This window comes from Etheostoma cragini, chromosome 22 (assembly GCF_013103735.1).
Source record: "Etheostoma cragini isolate CJK2018 chromosome 22, CSU_Ecrag_1.0, whole genome shotgun sequence".
In the NCBI taxonomy this organism is placed as follows: Eukaryota; Metazoa; Chordata; class Actinopteri; order Perciformes; family Percidae; genus Etheostoma; species Etheostoma cragini.
In genome coordinates this window covers 18,662,921-18,684,601 of record NC_048428.1, presented here as the reverse complement: position 1 = coordinate 18,684,601, position 21,681 = coordinate 18,662,921, and the positions used below count along the sequence as shown (strand labels likewise).

The 21,681-nt window shown below is 39.0% G+C and overlaps 1 protein-coding gene across 4 annotated transcripts in view; it reads left to right on the top strand.

Annotated features, from left to right (window-relative positions):
• tnk2a (tyrosine kinase, non-receptor, 2a) overlaps positions 1–19,479 on the top strand; it is a 41,275-nt gene extending 21,796 nt beyond the window's left edge. For 3 of the 4 annotated variants that reach the window (XM_034861616.1, XM_034861615.1, XM_034861614.1), the window contains 3 exons: positions 57–152; positions 698–825; positions 1,825–2,213. In XM_034861616.1, the coding sequence (XP_034717507.1) occupies positions 57–152; positions 698–825; positions 1,825–1,831 (231 nt within the window). In that variant the 3' untranslated portion in view covers positions 1,832–2,213. Of the gene's footprint in view, positions 1–56; positions 153–697; positions 826–1,824; positions 2,214–15,538; positions 15,544–19,468 lie in introns of those variants that run through there. The other variant, XR_004655181.1, reaches the window with a different exon arrangement.
• Positions 19,480–21,681: the final 2,202 nt, after the last annotated feature.

Below are 21,681 nucleotides of genomic sequence, written 5' to 3'. Positions count from 1 at the left end.
ATGAGTCACCACAAAGATTAGATTTCAAATCATTCTGTTCATGGCATCACTCACAGGTACAAGGAGCAGTACACGGAGTCACGCTGGAGGAGTGTCAGGCAGCTCTGAAGAGTCACAACTGGAGCATTCCTCAAGCCATAAATCATTTGAAGGTACACTTCATCTGTTTTTATTGTCATGTTTTGTTAGCGTTAAAAGCTCCATCAGTTATTTAGATGATGGCACAAGGTACCCTAACCCAAAACAAGAAATTACATTTTGCTTCAAAAGTAAAAAAAATAAATAAAACTGTTTTTTCTTTTCTTCAGTTTCTTCAGTGGTTATAACATTTGTATTTCCAGGACATCACCTTTTTGAAATGGTTTTCATTATATCAAATTTTGGGTTTTTGCAGATATTTCTGGGAATATTGGGATCTCAATTCTCCACTATCCAAACTCACACTCCACATGCCCCAATGGCAGAGCTTAACCCAAAAAAGTAGATACATAAAATAGGGCAAGCGGAGCAAGTTAGAGGGCTTAAGCACCAAATGTTATTATAATGCTATTAATCTCTGTGAAAAAAACACATTTTGAAGTAGAATTATATCAAGAAAATTAAAACTACATATAACACAGAATCATACAATAATAAAAACACATGGCAGTCGACAACATGCCAACAAAAATACCTCTTCTCTCTTTCTGTGTTGCAGGTGGAGCAGCTGTTTCGTCTGGGCCTGCGCTCGAGAGCAGAGTGTGAGGAGCTTCTGCAGCGCTGCCAGATGAACCTGGAACAGGCCAGCACGCTCATGCTGGACACATACGGACCACATCGAAACAAGTAAGTCAAACTAAACTGGTGAAACTTTGAAAAGACAAAAAGAGCTGTCCGCTTTGTAAATACACATGTACAGTGGTGGAATGTAACTAATTACATTTACTCAAGTACTTTTTTTCTGTCCAACTTTCTACTTCTACTCCTCTACATTTCAGAGAGAAATACTGTACTTTTTACTCCACTACATTAATTAGTTACTAGTTACTTTACAAATTAAGATTTCTGCACACACAACATATGTAGTTTATAAAATGCAGTGTTTTATTAAAAATTAAACTACCCAACAATATAACGGCCTAAAAGTACAGCTGAAATGATTAGACCATTAAACACTTAGTTGATTGCCAGAACTGTTTTGATCGTTTCTAGTTTCTAAAACAGTGAGGATTTATCTGCAATGAATATTTTTTTCTTTTAAGCACATTTTCCTGATTATACTTACATAATTTAACTTAAGTAACATTTCAATGCAGAACTTTTACTTGAAACAGAGTATTATTATTACGTTACGTTAAGGATCTGAATACTTGTTTTTTCACAGCTCATATGAACGTTTTTCTTATTTTTCCTTTATAATGCAGAAAACCCCAAAATCAGCATTTACCATTTGCTGTCATTGTTGTTCATTCATTGTCTCATGTGAGATATTGTAATATGGTTTTTGGTCTAACGTTCACCCTTCTTTTAGCTCTGTTTTTGGTCCCCACCAGCACTGTGTTCACCAGGTAGTCGCTAACTGTGTCTGCTGTGTGATGGTGTGCAGGCACTGTTTCAGTTAACCAGAGTGTTATTGCCGTCGGTTGCCGCAACTCAAGCTGGTTTACGTGTGGAAAACCAAAACAATAAACTAAAAAATGCTTTCAAATCTCTGTAGGCCGGAGGGGAACTGCGGAGATGCGTGATAGTTTCTGTGGGTACATCATAAATGTACATATGTTACATTATGCCTAATTTTGGGTGGGAACAAAACAATGATGCCATCTCTCTCTGAATGTCTCACAGGAAGTGACAGCATGAAGACATACTTAATGAGCAAGCTGGGATGACTCACCGCTCCGAGCACTCGAGACACAGTGATGCTCGTTAATGAAAGGAGGAACATAAAGCAGTATATGTGCCTGTGTCAAACACACGCATGCTCATTATTATCTAACAGAGCAGCTTGTTGAATGAGTCACATTTACTTGAACAGTTGCTATTTATGTTTTGATTATTACCTGAATACTGTTATGTTTCAGCTGGTGGCTACTGCAAACCTTTACTGCGTGTGTGTCTGCTGTGAAGGTGTGCATGTTTGTTCACACATAAGCTTACATTAAGGGCTGACCCGAATGCTTTGAACCTTTGAAGCTTTAGTTTTTTCAGTGGTAATAAGGATCCAAATCAGTTTTTAAATGCTTCGGTTTCTTTTTTTAAATCTATATTTATATATGCATTACCCCAAAAATCCGAATAGCCCATTAAATAAGGAAACATAATCCTACATAATTCATTTATGCATCAACGTTAATTATAATTTGTTATTCTCAGCAGAGAATATGTTCTGGTGTGTAGGTTGAGGTGCGGCACTGTCCCAGTTACTGAGAATGATAGACAGACAGATGTAAAGACTCACATTGCAACCTGCCTCACTTCACCATGGCGCCCGGCCTGAGCTATCATCTAACTTCCAGCACCAAAACTAAATATTTGACCGTGTGAGGGATAGCCACTCGGCTGCAACTGTTGGATGTCAAAAAAGTCAAACGTCTAGAATAACTTCAAAGATTGCGATGATGACAACCAACAAGTAAAGTGCCAGATATACCAGAGAAAACTACTAAACTAAAGAAACTAACTAACTAAAGAAATCTACAGCGAGTTTGGCAAATAATTAGCCTTGATGAAGTATGATTGACAGGCCTTTTAAATCATATGTACATACAAGATGTTTATGCATAATTTATTTGATGTGATTATCCCACTGACTCTGAGTCCACAGCGGCTTGCTAGGCTGACTGACAGCAGTTAACTAAACTGCTGTCAGTCAGCGTATTCCAATACTTACCATTGAAGCTCCCAAAAGTAATATTCGGGACAGCCCTACTTACATATAAGTAAATGCACATGCCTTTCTGCTGTTAATGAAGCGATATACTGTAAAATCAGGGAAATAACAGCTAGCTATATAGTTGTTTGTTTTTATTAAAATGTACCGATAACATGCTGTATTGTTCATAGCACTTTACTGAGTGTTTCAGCACACGAGTGAATATGTTTGAGGACACATTAACTGCTGGTCAGAATAAGATGAATTTATTTAGTGAAGTGAATATGGACTTATGGCACATCAGGTATTATTAATGTATCATTTGTGTTGTAAACAAAGCTTTTTAGGCTTTATAAAAGGCGTGATTTTTGGGTGTTATTGTAGGCAAATAAGATGCCAAAACAGAAATGTGAAGATATCTACCACCTCCTAATGAACACAGGGTAGCCTACTGAGTTGAACTTCTACATGTTAGATATTTAATTAGCTCAAATTGATGTTTAGTATTTCTTCCTATAAAAATGACTGCTGCATGATAATCAGAAACGCATGCTGAAGTGCTGACCTGAATAAGTAGGCAACTGCTATGTGTGAGTGTGTGCATGTGTGCTTAGTGCTGCAGGTTGTGATGGCAGCCAACATCACAGTATGTGTGTGTGTCTGTGCAGATATTGATCATAAATGCGATTGCTTGCTACTTATAAGCAGCTTAACAAAGATGGAAGGATTGGCTTCTCTCGGATCATTTACAAGTTTCTCTCTTCTTCAAGATATAATTTAGACAATACAATTAGACAAGTTGCTAACACTAGTGTTTCTGTGTTTGCGTGTGTGTGCATGCGTGCGTGTCAGACATCGTTCCATCTTATGCTCTGCTGTAAGCTCTTGTAGTCGCTCTGCTGTATGTGATGCAGACTGCATAATTCTGTAACATTTAAGCAGCTTGTTAATGAAAAGTGTAAAAAAGGCCTCCAAGTTTTGTATTAAATTCAAATGTGAGTTATTCTCTTTTCAAACCTGTTTGTGTTCTCTGGTTATTTATTTCATGAATGTCTTAAACAAACGGCAAACATTAAAGTCTCCTTTCATTCCATTAAGATAATATAAGACCCCACTAAGAAACGGCATGCATAAACTTTGAACTCAAATTAAAAAACTCCTGCCATGGACGTATCAAATAACAAAGCTTACTTCTAATGGAGTAAATAAAAAGAGAAGTTAATCAACAAATACTGTAGTCCAATCTACTGGAAATAAATAACAAGCTACATCTAGGAGTTTCTGCATGGTGCTTAAATTTGTTGATTTGTGTTTTATTTACTTACAGTGTTAAAGGTTTAAAGAGCTCATATTATGCTCATTTTCAGGTTCATAACTGTATTTAGAGGTTATATCATAATAGGTTTACATAGTTTAATTTTCAAAAAACACCATATATTTTTTGGGCATCACACTTCTGTTCCAGGTGAAGAATCCCGGTAGGCTTGCATCATGTGGACAGTTTGATGTCATTACTTAGAATTCCTCAAGGGGGAGACCGAAACTACGCACTATATCTTTTATATAGCTCATTTTTTTTATATCTCTTTCTGACCTTCATCCACGTTGAAACGACCTTAACAAACTTAGTAAGAGGAAACCCAAATTGAATGAAATGAGGAATCCAGCCATTACTTTGATTACTTTGACTAACACATTTGTTCTTGATTGCACTATGTTTTTTTTTTATGATGATCAGAGGAGTGCAATCTGGAATAGTTATAAAACAAATCATAGTGATTGGTACCTCTTCACTTGTTTTTAATATTTTCCATAGAAAGTAGGTCCCAGAGTTTAAGTTTAAATATAACACTAAAACTCCTGGCTGTCACAAAGCCATAAGCAGAGTGACCGTTTTAAACATTGCCAGTCCTTTCTCTAATGGAAGTCTTGTTTCTGCTTCTTTAGGGATCAAACCTGTGACCCTTCCATTATGGTACCTCCAGGCCACCACACCCCACACCCCCTATCTCAACACACACACACAGACCCCTAAATTGATTGCAGCTGCATTGCATTGAGGTCGATTGCTCAGTGTGATCCCTGGACAGAGCCAGACTCCCCTGGACGCTCACTCTGCACTTATTTGCTACAGCAGTAAGCACTCTGTCACATTCATCACACACTCACACTCCTTACAGAATGTGTCACACACACACACACACACACACACACGCACACACGCACATAAATAAGGAGACTCATAACTGTAACGAGTCACCATGTCCCTGCTTCCAAAAATAACTGTATACACAGTACATGGTTTTGTTTTGTGTGTGCATGTGTGAGAATGAATGTTGTAATGTCAACAAGAAATAAGAGGTTATATTTCGCTTTGTGTTTAAACCTTACAGGTGTCAAAAGTTTGTTGTAGTTGGTGGGAATTCATAGTAGTTGAAATTTAATCGCCGTATGATGTTCAGTATTTATTTCTCAGCTCAAGCAGTGTTGCCCTGTTTGTTTTTACCGTTTTTTTTAGTTTGTTTTTACTAAGATTGCCCTTGGTTATTAAAATTAGCAGCATAAATCCAATCTATCATTTAAATGCAGATTCAGGTTAAAAAAAAATTAAATCTGAAAAGATTTTTTTTTAAATTAAAATAAAAACACATTTAAGAAAGTGTGTTGCCTTCACAGGCTGTTTGTCTTTTGTGTTTTCAAGTTTCAGTCTGGTTTCTTGCTATTTGAGTTTTCAGTGGGATTTGAATGAAAATCAAGTTATGAATTTTACCGCTGTACCGTGTGCATGCGCGCACATCACATGTGCTCTCAGTCCAGAACTAAACATTTTTATTCTGATCTGATATTTATCTGATATTTCCCTCCAATCTCTCTATTGTTTCATCTTGTGTCTTTGGGTTCGTAAAGCAAATTCATTAAGCCCAGGTTATGCATCATTTCTTTATACATTTTTTTAATAATTCATTAAAATGTCCGGTTTTCACTGTCTTTCATGGGACCGTAAGCGGGTACTTATATTGACTGTCACTTTGCACACAATACTATGGTACTTTTTTTGCATGACGTAATTCCTGAGAGGCTGCTTTGCGGGCAGCTCTGCAATGCGCACATACAGAGAGCAGATCAAACAGGGAGCACAAACAGGGAGCAGATCAGACAGGGAGCACAAATAGGGAGCAGATCAGACAGGGAGCAGTTCAGACAGGGAGCAGCTCAGAAAGGGAGCACATACAGGGAGCAGATCAGACAGGGAGCAGATCAGACAGCAGAGCAGCATTGGACACAAACCGTAAGTGAAGCGCCACAGTTGAACTGCAAAAAAACTTTCCACATACCGTCCCGGTTGGGACACGTGGGAGGCGGAGTGCATCATATGCAAAGCTAGCACATATGTTTCAGTGTCTAATAAAGGTGCTGGAGATCTCAAAGCTCACATGGACACCAAAAACACCTTATCTTTTTACATTGAAGGTGTTCAGAGATATTTCGTTGAAGCTGAAACAGAACAGGTCACATACATTGTTTCATAATTGTTTATTTATTTGAAAAGAGCTATTGTTTTGTTACAGATTGGATTGTATTACATAAGTTATTTTTGTACCATTGAGGCATAATAAAGCATGTCCATTAACCTCTGGGAAGCCTGTCTGAATTTGTCTCGAGGCCGGCCGAGTGTCCTCTTTTTTGGAAGTCAAAATATGGTCATCCTATCTTAGAATGATGAATCCCAATGTCTTTGTAAATTGAAAGTCGTGACTATTGCTCCCATTTAGCATAAGTTAAAGCCCCTTTAATTCCCATAAAAGGGCATGAGATGGAAGGGCCATGTGCTCATTTAGAGAAATGTCAAAAAGACGTGGTAAAGACGATGGAGGTGTCAACTCCAAAAGAGAGGTAAACTTTAAATATTCTGAATTGGAGGTACTGCTGCAAGAGGTTAGTGAAAAATGAGACATCATAGGCCTATTTAATAGCGTCAGCAGTGGATGCAGAGCCGCAAATAAAACCAATGCATGGAAGGCATTATTCATTCAGCTGTGCAGGAGTATAAATAGCGTGATCAATCACTTATTATTGAATGGCAAGGTTCACTGTTAACATAATTGATGTGAATTGAAGGCAAAGCAATACAAGTTTATTTATATAGTCCTAGCCCAATTCATACACATTGGCAATTCAAAGTGCTTTACAAATGAGCAGAAGTGTAAGTGTAGTGTGTATTTATTAAAACAAACAAACATATAATTATGTGGGAAATAATGAAAATAATTAGTTACAAAATTATAAAGGAGAAACTTTATACGTTTTTAATTAGAACAGACGAAAAAAACATAATTACTTATTATCATTTGTGCATAAGAGTGCTCTTGAGTGTACATAGATTTTGTTCTTAACAAATCCCAAATAAAAAAACACTGGTGAATTTGCCTTGCCCTTACCTTAACTTACAAGATTTCTATAGGACTAAAGCAAAAATAAAAACTCAGATGTCTGCAGAATTCTGTCCAAGAACATGAATATAATTCATTGAAAGAAACAGACATTCAGCTCAGACTCAGCTGGAGACCAGACCTGTTTTTGTTAGAGATCTGTCACTCGGGACTCACCTACAATTAAAAGGATTGTGGGTCAATAAGTCAATCAACGCTACGGATTGGCAAACTGGACAAATGACCCACTAATAACTCTCCCTGCAACTGTAAGAGCCTCCTGGACTACAGCGGCTCCTGACATAAGATTGGATTTCAGGTCAAGTCTTCTCATTGCTGCCACAGTGGGCTGCTCCATAAAAGGTCTTTTTCTTCTCCATCTGCTGTGTGACTGCTTCAAATGTGACCTTAAATAATGCAAAAAATGATTGGCAAGTCTGTCAGTAAAGATATTCTTCTTTCCCTAACCACGGACATGCACACTTTCAAGCTTTCCTTGTGTAATTTTTTCAATTTGTTATACATTATTAAATAATGTGTGTCAAAAGAGCAGGAAACGATCATCAGGAGGATCAAATACGCAAATATGGTAACTTTGATCACAGAATTCTGACTTTGATTGCATAATTCTGAGTTAAAAGCCCAAATTCTGACTTAAAAACCAATACTGTGACATTCAACATTCTGGGAAAAAAGTCAGAATTCAAGTCAGTATAAAGTATTAGGAGTTCTGACATTTTTACATATCTGGGCCTCCGTACATATGCACCCATTGAGCATAGCTGGTAACGTGCAGGTCAAAAGATGTCTCGGCTTAAAACTGGACAGTGTTTTTTTTTTTTTTAGATGATTACGCTTTCAACAGTGCTCAGTTACTACATAACTACTGTTAACTGAATATGTCCCAATTTTTACAATTCATTTTTTAGATGTCATTTGCCTTGCAAATCACCAAATACCCAAGTACTGCATCTGAAAAGAAAGAGCTTGTGTGTGCGTGTGTGTGTGTGTGTGTGTGTGTGTAGGTTGTTTAGAGCCGCATCATTGATATTTTTACTCATTTGGTTTTTGTTAACAACGGTATGCTTTTAATTGCTGTGTCTGTGACTGCTGTCTATCCGCATGGATGCATGAAGCAGGCTGTTCATCTCTTAGCAGCGTGGCTAATATCCATTCTGTAGATTGTGGTCTGCATTCGTCAGGGATGGAGGCAAAGTCTTTTTCAGTTTCCGCTAAAAAACTTTTAAGTTTCTCTCCTATAGTCTGCCTTTAGCCAGAGCCCATGGAGTTTCCAAGAGCCCATGTGTTGTTATAGTGCTTTCAAATACTGTGGCATCACCACGTTCTGGTCCAAATGCATCGTCCGCTGCTTCATGATTTGGTAAGTTCAACTGGTAATACAAGTTCTCACCATTGTCAAAAAAAGTAGCGCAGGCTTGAAAGTTAGCCCCGTTTGTTGACTATTTACTTGCTCTTTGGCTTTGGAATTCCTAACAAACTAATTTGTTGACTTGGCTTGTAATAGGAACAAAGGTGTACGAACCAGCATCCATTGTTCTCTGCATTCTTGTTGTTCTTAGAGGTGAAAACTGTCAAACACAGCATGTCCTTTATCTTAAAAAGAAAGAATCCTAGCAAGTAAGTTTGAGATTTGGTGACCTCTTTGGCTGACTTTGTGTTATCTGAGTGGGTTTCCTCTGGGCACTGACAAAAACTGTTGTTGATCTTCTACTTTGAGGGCAACCTGGAGACAAACAGGACTGCCAGTCGGTTTGTGGTCCTGCCAAAGCTGACCAAACAAAGCCTGGCAACCATGCCTGACTAGGACTCTAATGAGTGTGCTGAAAAGGGTCAACATTGTGAAAATGAGGGAGCAAGACGAAACACACTCTCTCTCACACACACACACACACACACACACACACACACACACACACACACACACACACACACACACACACACACACACACACACACCCTTCAATTAGAAACTGAGTAATTGCCCATTTTTAAGACAAGACACAGACCACGCCAGAGTGCACACGCACCACCAAGTCCTCCCTGACTAAGTAACCCTAACCTAACCCCCATCTGCCTGTGAGTATGAGATACCTTTCGTCTTTGTTCGCTCCTTTGAGGTAAACAAAGGCAAAGCAATCATCTACACAGACACCTTCAACAACTTTGTGTATTTTAACTTCCAATTCCATTCTGCTGTCCATGTGCTGTCCAGCATGTTCCTGTAATAAACATGGCAAAAAAATACTCACCTTGCAATACAGTTCTGCGGCAATAAATGTAAAGATCACTGTGAATCTGTACAGAGAAGGGTGTTGTGGGTAACTATAGGTGGCACACCACTCAAATCAAACAAGCTGATTGGTTGCACCTTTGCTTACACTGAGACTGAAAGCCTGGAGAGACATGTTCCAGCCTCAAGTCCTCCTGCACAACCTTGTCAAGCTCAGAAAAAGGTGCGTAGATGTTGCACTCTTCAGAGCAACACGTTTTCTAACGAACTCTTGCTTGTCTTGTTCTCTCCTAGCACACAAACTAGCTGGCCTGCGAACTGAAAAACCTATATCTGGCTCATTCCTTGGTTTGAAAAATCTTACTGCAGTTTGATTGCTTGAAACTGTTATATAATGGTCATATTTAACTAAAGCGTCAGGGTAGTGTGAATAACTAAACAAAAGGTTAACATGCTAAGTGCCTAGCTTCAACAATAATCAGTTGGAACACGTCAGTAGCCACTGAGTGGAATATACTGTGCAAGGATAGTGGAGAACTGGATTTGTAAAATGTTTCATAGAGCAATTTCAATACTTTTCTCCCGTTGTAAAAATATTTTACTCTTAAAGTCCATCGGAACTCAAATCAAGGCTCACACGACGGCCATGCTCTGTGAAGAAGATTAAGATAGCAATTTTTTTGGCACTTTTCTCAAGGGTGGCTGACACCATCTCCCACTACAAAGGTAGCGTGATTTAGAGCAAATGAAATTTTGAGGAGCCTCTCGGAGCACAATGGATTTTTGTGTGGAGTGTAGGCGCAGGGCAAACGTTTTACAAAACTCAAGTGTATGAGTGCAATTACTGGGACAACATTTTCAGGGGCATGCATCCTTAAAAATACCAAATTGGTTTGTCTTTGTGTCGTTTTATACAGGAGCGCGTGTCAGGGCTGCAGAGTTGAGATCCTCGGTTGCTCTCGTTGAGGACAGAGGCTGTTGCGATTTACGGACCGTAAAACTCTCTGAGACAAATGTGTGGTTTAGGGCTCTAGAAATTCAAATGATTTGACTAATAGTTGTTAAATTAGGGTGTGAACAGACATGGTAAAAACCTGCAGGGAAGAGGAACTTTAAGATTTTCTGCCACCTGCTCTGCTTTAATCTCTAACACGACATTAATGTCATCCCTGCCATATTAATTAGCCTCATGTGCATGTCTCCTTTACGTTAATGCCAACAATAACGGTGCTGCAATTTAAATTAATTGGATTGACAGAAGGAAGTAATTGGATGGTTGTACAAATATTTCAAGAGAAAGAGAGAGGAGAGGCCGGCAGAGACGGGGAAAATGACTCAAACTGGAACTGGGCTGAAATCGATTGTGTCAAACCAAGAGGAAAACGTGTTCTCTCTGAGGAGAGGTGGAAGGAGTAAAGGGAAGAAAAGTATAAAAAGGGTTCTCCCCCAAAAAACTAAACAAAATAACACAAAAGTGCAGGAATGCATTTACTGTGAGCATAGAAGTAACCTTCAAGGTGACTTCACGTTTGGCTTTCAGAGACACGCCAGACAAGAACTCGTCTTTTTCTCCTTTAGCTTCACTTTGTCTTTGTCTATCTGAGAGATTTTCTTAGTTCCTATCTGACTTATCTTATCTGTTTCTAGATCTAAGGCTATCCTTTTATGATCCTTTTAGATGTTTTCCTCTAAAAAAAAAAAAAAAAACTGTCCCTCTCCCAGATTCTTTTGGACCCTTTGTGCCCGTTTCCCATTAGATTGCAAATATGCAGGTTATGATAAAAAGATTATCAAAATCAGGGTTGAATGAGGAAGGTTGAGGAGTTGGCAAGGACAATAAAGACGGAGAAATTTCAGCGCGTATCAGGAACGTCATCTTCCTCTAATCTTCAGCAGCTGCCCTGAATGACCTGCCTGTCCAGCTGCTTCCTAGTCCTCATTAGCTCAGGTAGGGTAGGGTACTTGATCTGGCCGTGATGCTGACTTAATCTTTAAATCTTAATCAGCTGATAATCAAACTATTGCAAGGTGAAGAAGCAGTTGTAAACTTTAATTTAAGATTTCACAAGTTGACAGCGCAGACCTATTTTAACTAAGTCTTAACAGGGCATGTGAACTATGTGTATTGTATTGTTTCCAGTGGTACGCGTTTTTAATCTAGCCATGCTGCATGTGCCATTTAATGTACTGCATATTTACTTGAATAATGGTTTAAAAATGGTTTTAAAAATCACACTTTCCCAGAGTCAAAGATGGCATTTTCAAATACAGAACAGACAGTCACAAAACAACTAAAGCTAAAACCACAAAAAGCGGCAAATAGTCACATGGAAGAAACTGGAACGAGAGAATGTTGGATTTTCTCCAAAAAACACTCAAAAGGATGAATTAAATACTCAAAATAGGAGCAGATTATGTATATGTTGATTGATTAATCCACTTCTCATTTCAGCCTTGACATTGAGTTTTAAATGATGGCCACTTATTGACATGTTATACCTACACCCTCTAACTTTGTTTCCCTAATTTATCTTCATCTTTTCACCAAGTAAAACATGCTTGATGTCACTACACCAACTCCTTAGTAATCACATCAGCGTCAATCAAACCTACACAACTTTAGTTCAATTTTTTTGGTAAAAAATCCTTATCCTTAATACGGGACACAATCCGGCCCTGTTTGTTTGACCCATTCACCACACCAACCGGCCTGGTTTAGACGTTGCCACCTTATGTCCTGCTTTGCCCTCGTCATGATTATTACAACCATTAAAGGGAGACGCCATTTTAAACTCAACTATGGGTCGTAATTGTTGCTCGAACAAACAACTTCTGACAACACTAAAATACAACTGCTAGCCTTCGGCTAACACTTCTTTAAGCAACACTATTTTAACGTTTCCCACTTCAATGCCCCTACGTGTTGGAAGCGGAATTTTCCCATTATGTCTCATTGGAACTACCGATCCGCTACCCGATCTGGCAAACTTACATAGTGCGGTTAAAGCCGGTAGAGAGCCGCAAAGGAAATGCAGAAGTGCCGTTCACCTGTTACATGTTGATGAAGCACTGAAAAAGTTTTAGAAACATTATTTTAAGGTACAAATAGTTACATAGTGTTGCTTTAAGACTGTAGAGGTCACAACAATGTCAAGTAGTGCTGAAAAAGGAACTTTAAAGTACAAATTACTTAATGCACATGATTTTTTCTCAACAGCATTATATTATAACCCGTTCTCACTCCAAAGGCGTAAAATACGGACGTTTGGACAGTGGCTGTCCATGACCGTTTCAACGAGAAAGGCATGTCTGTAGAACGTACTGGGGAAAGCAGCATCTAGTGGGGGTTTAGCACTGAATATTTAATAGGGAATTTCCGCCTAGCGAGGTTGGTAGGGTGGTGGATGGGTCAAACACAGATCTTTCACCCAGGAGAGCGAGGTTTATGTCCTGTGTGTGTCCTTAACTGTCCCATTATTCCCGCGTGTCATGGAACCGTTAGCCCACCAAGCTTTCCCTAAACCTAACAGCGTGACATATGAACAAAGATTGGCAGTTTTACCAGATTTAATCACAGAGTTCCAATGTCATGATTTCAGTATTCTTTATGTGACAGACTTCAAGAATACTGGAATAGTTTAGTGTTCTGTTTAGCTGAAGCATCAAGGCTACAAAAGGGTTGGACATGTAAGTTTGCACCTTTTAAGGAGGCTAATATGGGCAATAATGAACATCAGTCTGAAAGAGCACATCTGTTGGCTGTTGATCTTCTGAACCTTGAGTCCCTCTGTCTTCAATTCCTGTGTTTTATTCCACAAGTTGACATGGGAGCATAGAGCACGTACTGTACCGGTGACGTTACAATGCTAGAAAATGATTATCAGGTCCTTTTGGTGTGAAAACTAGCAAAGCCAGAAGAAGAAAAAACACTTGGACTACACAGAAACAGTGCCTAGAGCCAGAGTAAACCAGAGCACGTTTCTCTCCCATCCCAAAATGCTGTGTGGACTAGCAAGACCCTCCTCTGCAACGCTGTGGGAGAAGGTCTGGAAATGCGAGACTATTGTTGAACTTATCTTACAATCTCATTAAGTTTTGACCCGTTGTTAACCTCTCCTAAAATTGAATTGGCTGTGAGATGAAGAGACTGCAGCCTCTCCTCGTAATAGTTTGAGTTGATTCAAGTTAAAAAATTCCAACATCTCAACATCACTAGGAGTCTATCTAGTCAAGGGAAAACACTGACTCAAATGTGGAAAAAAAGCAACAACTCAAAAATCCATCAGTATCATGAAGATTTTGGAAATCATTCACTAGGTGTTTACCTTTTAGCGTAGTCGTTTTGCATCAGTTTTGTTTACATGTTGAGTCAGGACCCTTTGGGCCCCTGGACCTGTGCCTGGTAGGCCTGTGCAGAAATCCATGATTGCACCCATATTTGATCAATGTTAATGAAGTTAATTTGAGCTTTTGAGAAGCAAAATTGTAAAACTGCAATTTTTGTAATTTTCTAATTCAGATGGCTCTGTATTAGAAATCAAATTCTACTTATCTCAAATTTAGTATAAAATATAAACTGAAATGTCCCTCTCTATTTGTCGTTTCTTAAAGTTATAGTTTACCCAACATCATTGGGCTGTGTCTCTCTCCTCATGTGGTCTCCAGTAATCACAGGCCAGCACTTGCCAGAGGTCAACGTGTCATCTCATGGCTTGGAGATCGCAGAGAGAGTGACCATGTGTGCGATGTTGGTTGATGTGGGTAATGGTGTGGATAAATGGATACTGATGCTTTTCCCAACTCAGCCACTCACTCACAAGTCCCCTGGCAGAGCGAGAGAAAGAACCCGAGAAGGACAGAAAGAAAGCACAAATGTAGACAACTGCATTTCATCTCCCTCTGGAGTTTCACTAGGCTTCTTCAATGATAATTAATCAAATAAATACCTTTTGATTGAAGGTTATTTTGTTCACCCTTGCTATTTTTCCAACGCTACCCTTCCTGTTCAATCATCAGTTTATTGGCCAGAAAGCAAGAAAATCATCTAAATAGAAAATCAGTGGCATTTCTCTTTGATTAAAAATGTCTTTGGTCATTCCCAGTTTGATGCTAGAAGCGTGCAAGATAATAGGATCCATACTCTGAGGAAGTGTCTTGCATATTTTGTTTGTTGAATTATTAAATATCCATTACTGATCGAAATGTTGTGTACAGTGGTGCTCACAAGTTTATGAACCCATGCTAAAGCTTCATTTGAAAAATTAGGAAAAATACAACATTTAAGGACACCTATTTCCACCTATTTCCTTGGTGAATGAATTTCCTTGGTGAATGAATTGTATATAATAAGTATACACACCCCTATGGTAAATCCCCATAGAGGCAGGCAGGTTTTTATTTTTGAAGGCCAGTTATTTCATTGATCAGGATACTATGCATCCAGAGAAAGTTCCCTTGGCCTTTGGAATTAGCATAGCTCCACATCATCACATACACTTCACTATACATAGAGATTGGCATGGTTTGATTTCAGCTAGCTTAATAGCTGATCTGATTTGCATTGAGAGATGATTTTATGAAAAGTACCCCATCTATGTATGATGAAGTGCATGTGATGATGTGGGCTATTTTACTTCCAAAGGCCAAGGGAACTTTATCAGGATGCATAGTAATCTGGATCCCTGAAATAACTGGCCTTTAAAAATAAAAATCTGCCCGCTTCTATGGGAATTTAACATAGGGGTGTGTATACTGTATTTAAAGGCAGAACATTTATTCATTTACAATACAGTATTGGTTTACAAAGAAAATAGGTGTCCCTAAAGGTTGAATTTTTCCTAATTTTCCAATGAAGGCATTCAAATTAATTTCTAAAAAGAGGATTTTTTATTCCTCTTTTTAGTCAACATTAGCATGGGTTCATTGGCTGAACTCATGAGCACCACTCTATTTCAATATGGAAATAAACATCTTTTAAAACGATACCATTTTTCCATAGTTTACCAGCACTGGTGGACATGTTGCACCTTGCAAACCCGAATAATTCCGGAATATCCCATGTCTTAACGGAAAAGTTTATATTTGGAAAAAGGCCTTATTCTGAATATCCAAGCGGAATATTCTGTTTACAAGACCTGTATCAAGTTTAGAATATTGTCATTTTCAGAATTATAGTGTAACAATACCAGTATCCGGTTGAATATTACGAATAAAGCTTTTTCCAAATGTAGCATTCGATTAAGACGTGGAATATTTCAGTATTATTCGTGTTTTAGAGGCCTTGTTTGGACATATATACAGTGCATTTTGGAATTTGTGTCTCCATCAAGGTTTTAACTACAGGTTTATGGTCAGCTCTGTGCGTTGCTATGGTTTCTGTACACAACCCAACCAGCTAACAGTTTGCAGGGCTGCAGATCTGATTAGAAGGAGAAACACAGCTACTTTATAACATTATCAAAGACTTGGATATCAACAGGTTCTTGGATATGCGCACACAATGCTACGCTGACCTTTTTAAGAAGCTGGTTGAAGGAATGAAAAGAGCAACGTTGTGTTCACATGGTCCATCAAGTCTGCCACCGCTGGAAAACTTTGAAAAAAATCGTATATTTTACGGCTACATGTAAATGGGAATATAAGTGGAATATTCACTTCCATTAGCCATGTGAACAGCTTAGTCGGAACGTTGTCTTTTTCGAAATGCGGACAAAAACCAGAATGTTATGTGCATGTAAACGTAGTTAATGTCTGTAGGCATGCGGTTAGTCAACTGTTACTGTGGAAAATACCCACCCAGAGGCCTGCAGCTTAGACGCTTTAAATATGTCAATTTTTCGTTTACAAAATGAAAAGGGGAAAAATTATAAATTGCTGTTTAAATTTACCAGCACAAAAGTGAAAAGAATTTTGATTTCATTTTGACTTTAAATTTGTTTTCACCAAGTGGGGTGAAATAAATAGTTTACATTGCTTGCTTTCATGGTAGAATATTGTTGTATTGTCTGCGTATTCTTTGACCATAACACAAATAAAAATAAAAATGTAATGTTCAACTCGATTTTCAGGATTGCTTTGCCTTGTTTCCTTATAAAATACGATCAAAGAAGGAAAAGATAGCAAACATGTTTCAAAAGTCCTTGACAACATTTACATGCACACTAGATTAAATGGAGAAATTGGATTATGGCAGGAAGTGTGTTTACATGAACTGAAATAATGTCATTACTCTAAAACATGATTGGTTTCCCCCCCCAACTTTTCTTTGGTGGTTGCTTGTTAGTGTTTTAAATAAGGTTACTGCAGAAAGCTGAGAATAACAGACCCATTTAAGTGCATGTAAACACACCACTGTATTGATCTGAATCGACTGGGGTAAAATACATAGAACGCTCTTTAGACAGCACTGTGAACAGGATGACCTCACACATTTGGGGCAAATGTCTTTAATTTTAAAAAGAAATTTTGGATTGTCACGTGCTGCGTTGTGCTTTGTGATTCTCTGCAGTTGTGTATGATTCTCTGCAGGTGTGTGTGATTCTCTGCAGGTGTGTGTGATTCTCTGCAGGTGTGTGCTGCTGATGACAGGCCAGCAGCTGAGGCTGATCAGCTGATCAGCCTCAGCTGCTGGCCAGTCTGAACAGGATGGCCTCACACATTTGGGGCAAGTGTCTTGGATTTTTAAAAAGAAATTTAGGATTACGGAGGGTAAAGGTTGATGGCATTATGATTCATATTCATACAAATCATTTGAGCACATGAGATTAACCAATGATCTGTGTGTATGCAAAACAATTAACCAGCTCCCTGATGTTCCTGACTTTTCTTCTTCTATTTTTTTTTAACTGTTTTTATTTTTTAACTGATTTTGTGTAAAGCACTTTGAATTGCCCTGTTGCTGAAATGTGCTATACAAATAAAGCTGCCTTGCCTTGCCTTGCCTTGCCTTCTATATTCTCAATCCATTACCTCCTATTCTTAGTTACACAAATTAGAGTTAATTAAATGATTATTTGAATTGTGAAAGTAAAACTATGGTGAGTTGAAAAAAAGCAAATCAGTCAAAAAGCAAAGCAAAAACAAGACAATCAGTAGACATCAACTTAAAATGTAATTCTTTCAGACCAGTCAACAACCCTCGGACACAAAACTTCAGCAGGAAACGGTCTACATCTTACCTAACACAGCTTTTGAGTAATTGGTCCAGTTTTGTGTCAATGTACAGTACATCCACCAAAAGGTTGTTTTTGCCACTGACGGGCTCAGAATAAGCTTGTTTGAGATGAGCCAGGCCTGCACAGAATCGATCACCTGCGATCGCTGCCCAATGCGTGCAGTTAGATTTGTGTCCTACTTGATCCCAACTCGCTCTCACGTCATGCACGTGAGCAACAAAAACGTCCGCAGTTGCTTTCCACCGACTGCAAGATGATCTGTAATCTGAACAGATTTATTCTGTGACTTCTAAACATAACTATCAGCCACACGTGTTCTGCACAGAATAAGCCTTTAAATCAGACAAATGGCAATTTAAATCCCTTTAATTCATTACACAAAACATCATCATTTTGAGTCAATTCTGAACCAATCAGCTGTTAGATCAGCTGAGAGCCAGGCATTTCCCGTGATGCCCTGGAGTTTGCAAGCGGTGGAAAGCAACTGCATCGCTTTGCTCCAAAAAACTGTGTCCGCCTTGATCTTGTGAGATTATTGTTGCCCAAGTGTGCATGACGTCAGAGCAAGTCGGGATCAAGTCAGACACAAATCTAACCTGCATGCATTGGGCAGAGATCAGTAGTGATAGATGTTGTGCAGGCACATCTGGAACAAGCCTAATTGTCGGACAACATTTTGGGAAAAACAAGAGGTCTTTTCCGAAATCTTGCCAGATGACTTGTTCCTGAAAGAAAACAGTAGAAACGGGGGTGAAATAGTTGGAGAGAGGAGTGCTTTTACTTTCTGTTACTTATGTTGTGGTCTGTTGTCTGTAACTAAATCCTAAAACACTGTCTTGCCAATGCACGCACACATTGTAAACATTGCTTATTGCAATATCAAAGAACCATTAAATCTGGATTAACTTGTCCACAATGCACCAGCAGTCTTATAATAAAGCTCACCATGTATATTTCACCTCATCTTGTCCCCTCTCCTCCCCTTCCATGCTTCCACGCACTACTCCCCAAATCCTTCTCTTAAGTGACCAAATACTATAAATTCATAAAATGTTCCAACAAATGGCTAAACAAAAACATGACTCTTGATCTGTGTCCAATTGTGTGCTCCTCTGTCTGTATGAGTATGCAATATCTTCATTGTACAACCATATGTCTACTGTAATCTAAGCAATTTGATCAAATTTGTCAAAGTTGCAGGGGGTTAAATCCATTTCACAACCTTCAGCTATCATCACTACTTGGATGTGTTACACCACAGGGTCAGGTCATGGTCACAGCTGTGACCGTGGGATTTTCCTTTTTTCTCTAGGGTTGCATCCCACTTGCTTCCCTCCCTCGCTTCTTAGTCCGTCCCACCGAGGAAGCATGCGAGAGATGGAGGTTGACATGGGAGGAGAGAGGAAATGAGGAAATGGGTTTTAGAGGGACGAGACTTCAGGCTTTGGGCTTTTGCTACGGTTTCCTGGTTGAATGGCATGTCTCCTCGGAACGGTGTGAAGTGGTGTGCAATTGCTTTGATTTATTTCTTCGATTCCTCTCCTCGCGTCTTAGTCTTGCCCACAGGAGATTCGAGCCAAGGAGTCGAGGAAGAGCCATGAGAGCCATCTAACAAACATGAGACCTCTGTCTCTGAGCACCACTGCATCAGCTGTCTATTGTTCTGTCATATGCTGCATTTTATGATCTCTGTCAGAGGTGCAGAATTGTTCATGACAACTTCTATATATTTACTTTGAATTCAATTCACAGCTTGGATAAGAATGTACTGGGGTCATACATTTTATTTTATATTTTGTTCGACCACAGCTAACACATGAATCATACTTGACTCACGTGACTCGTACTTTTTTGTAATCAAAAGTTTTTTTATTTTCATTCTAAAATTTAAGAAAAATCTCAAACAAACCACAGGCAAAACACTGGAACATAAAAACTAGTCCCAGAACCAAAACATACAGACAGGCAAGACCGGAAGGGGGTGGACACATAAAAAGAACGCAACAGAAAGAGCGACGTCCATATCTTACAAATAACACATGCAGAAACAGACATACACAAACACATACACAGACAGGCACAAGACAGGGGAGCAATCACACGTGCAAACAGAAGTAAAGACTAACACAAATTCACTGCATGAATTGCAAGGACTCAGCAACGCTGAGCCAAGTCTCCAAAATCTGTCCTGGAGCTCCACTGGTGCAAGCTGCATGTAGTTCCCTGTATGTCACAAAAACGGAATAATCCGTGTATGAACAGACTAGTCATAAGGTGGCTTCCAACTGGTTGCAATCATCCTCTTAGCAGCTGTAAGTCCAGCAAACACAGCACGTGTTCCAGAGAGCTGAAAGGCTGACAGCTCGTTCAGAATCAAGCCACAACAGTAACAGGCACAGTAAGATTAAACAAGCCGGACATTTTGGATGCAATATTGTTCCAATACTGACCAACAGGAGAGCACTCCCATAACATGTGAAGATGTGTACCTTGAGCTTTCATTGGGTAAAAAAGGGGAATAAAAGGCTGTTAATTGTTTTCATGTGGTGCATTTTCGCGGGGATGAATAGATGAAATTGTAGTGAATCTGCTGATGGTCTGGATTGCATGATACTTCTGGAATGCAAGACCATACATCATCCCAGTCGAGATTGATACGCAGGCCCAGATCCTCTCAATAGGAAGGGCAGTACGGCCAGATGTCACCAAGAACTGATAAAGCCTAGAATACCAAACAACAGTTTTTAGGCTGCACTGTAAATAACATCCGGATAGAATGGGTGGGCAAAGGCCTCTGCCAGGGAACACCGTATGCCTGGAGTTCTGGCCTTGCATGTAATAACACTCAAAATAAAACCTGAAAATAACTGTTAAAATATATAACGGCTGTTACGTTAGTTGTAGCCTGCTTTACCTAGTGTTTAATTTAAGTTGACGTTCTTTTAGTCTGAATCAAGCTGTTGGCTAGCAGTTAACTGAATTAGCTGTTAACTAAACTAACATTAACTTACCGGAGGAGGCTAATGGCAGAAGCGTGGAACATGTGCATGATGGATCATGCAGGAAGCACACATCAGGTACCAACAGCTCCCCGTCCTCACCAATCAGGGGCATCACTGTGGGACTGTCCAGGATTGACAATGTGACCCCTTTGTTTTCCCCGGAGACCAGTGAAGTCTATTAGAAGCACTTTCAGGTGAGTGCTGCCGTTACTGCGCAGCTGCAAACTGAGCTTGAGACGTGACGTGAGCAACCTGTCTGAAAGTTGTAAGTTGCATCCCTTCTTTTTTCGGAGTTTGTGTGCTTTTCTCTTTGCATCGTTTCTGTATTTGCAGCTCATTTTTGTATTTGGTTGTATTGTGGTTATTTGCAGCTCGTTTGCTGAGTACTGCGCATGTGTTGTCAAATTACTAAAGTTGTTTTCTTAGTGTTCAGGTTGTTTAAAACACATATTCCAAATAAACAAAAATACAACAATACAAAAAAAACGTAAAAATGCAAAAATCTTTCCTGTGCATACAATACATAAAACCCAATTTTACACCACACGACACAAGCAATCTAAAAGAAAATCTAAATCACATGTGCAAATTAATTAGAGTTATTTAACAGGGAGCAAACAGGTTTTTACTTCTATTGCGCTGAACACTCAACATGAAGTATCTTTATAGCCCTTAAATTGGTTCACATAGATCCAAACGTTATCCCTAAGGGATACCGTAGTGTAGATTGTACTTTAGGAGACAAAAATGGACTCCTATTTCAGGCAGTGCATGATGTTAACAAGTAGGAGAACATGTACAAAGCAATATTATCAGAGAATTAAGCTCATGATATTGTATAATCCAGAGTACACGCCAGTATGTATAATCCAAAGATAAAAATGACTTTTCTTAAAGACAGGTATTTGTCCCTTCAAAGAGACAACAGTTCTGTGAAATGAGTCCTAACTTTTTTGAACAATGCTACATTTTT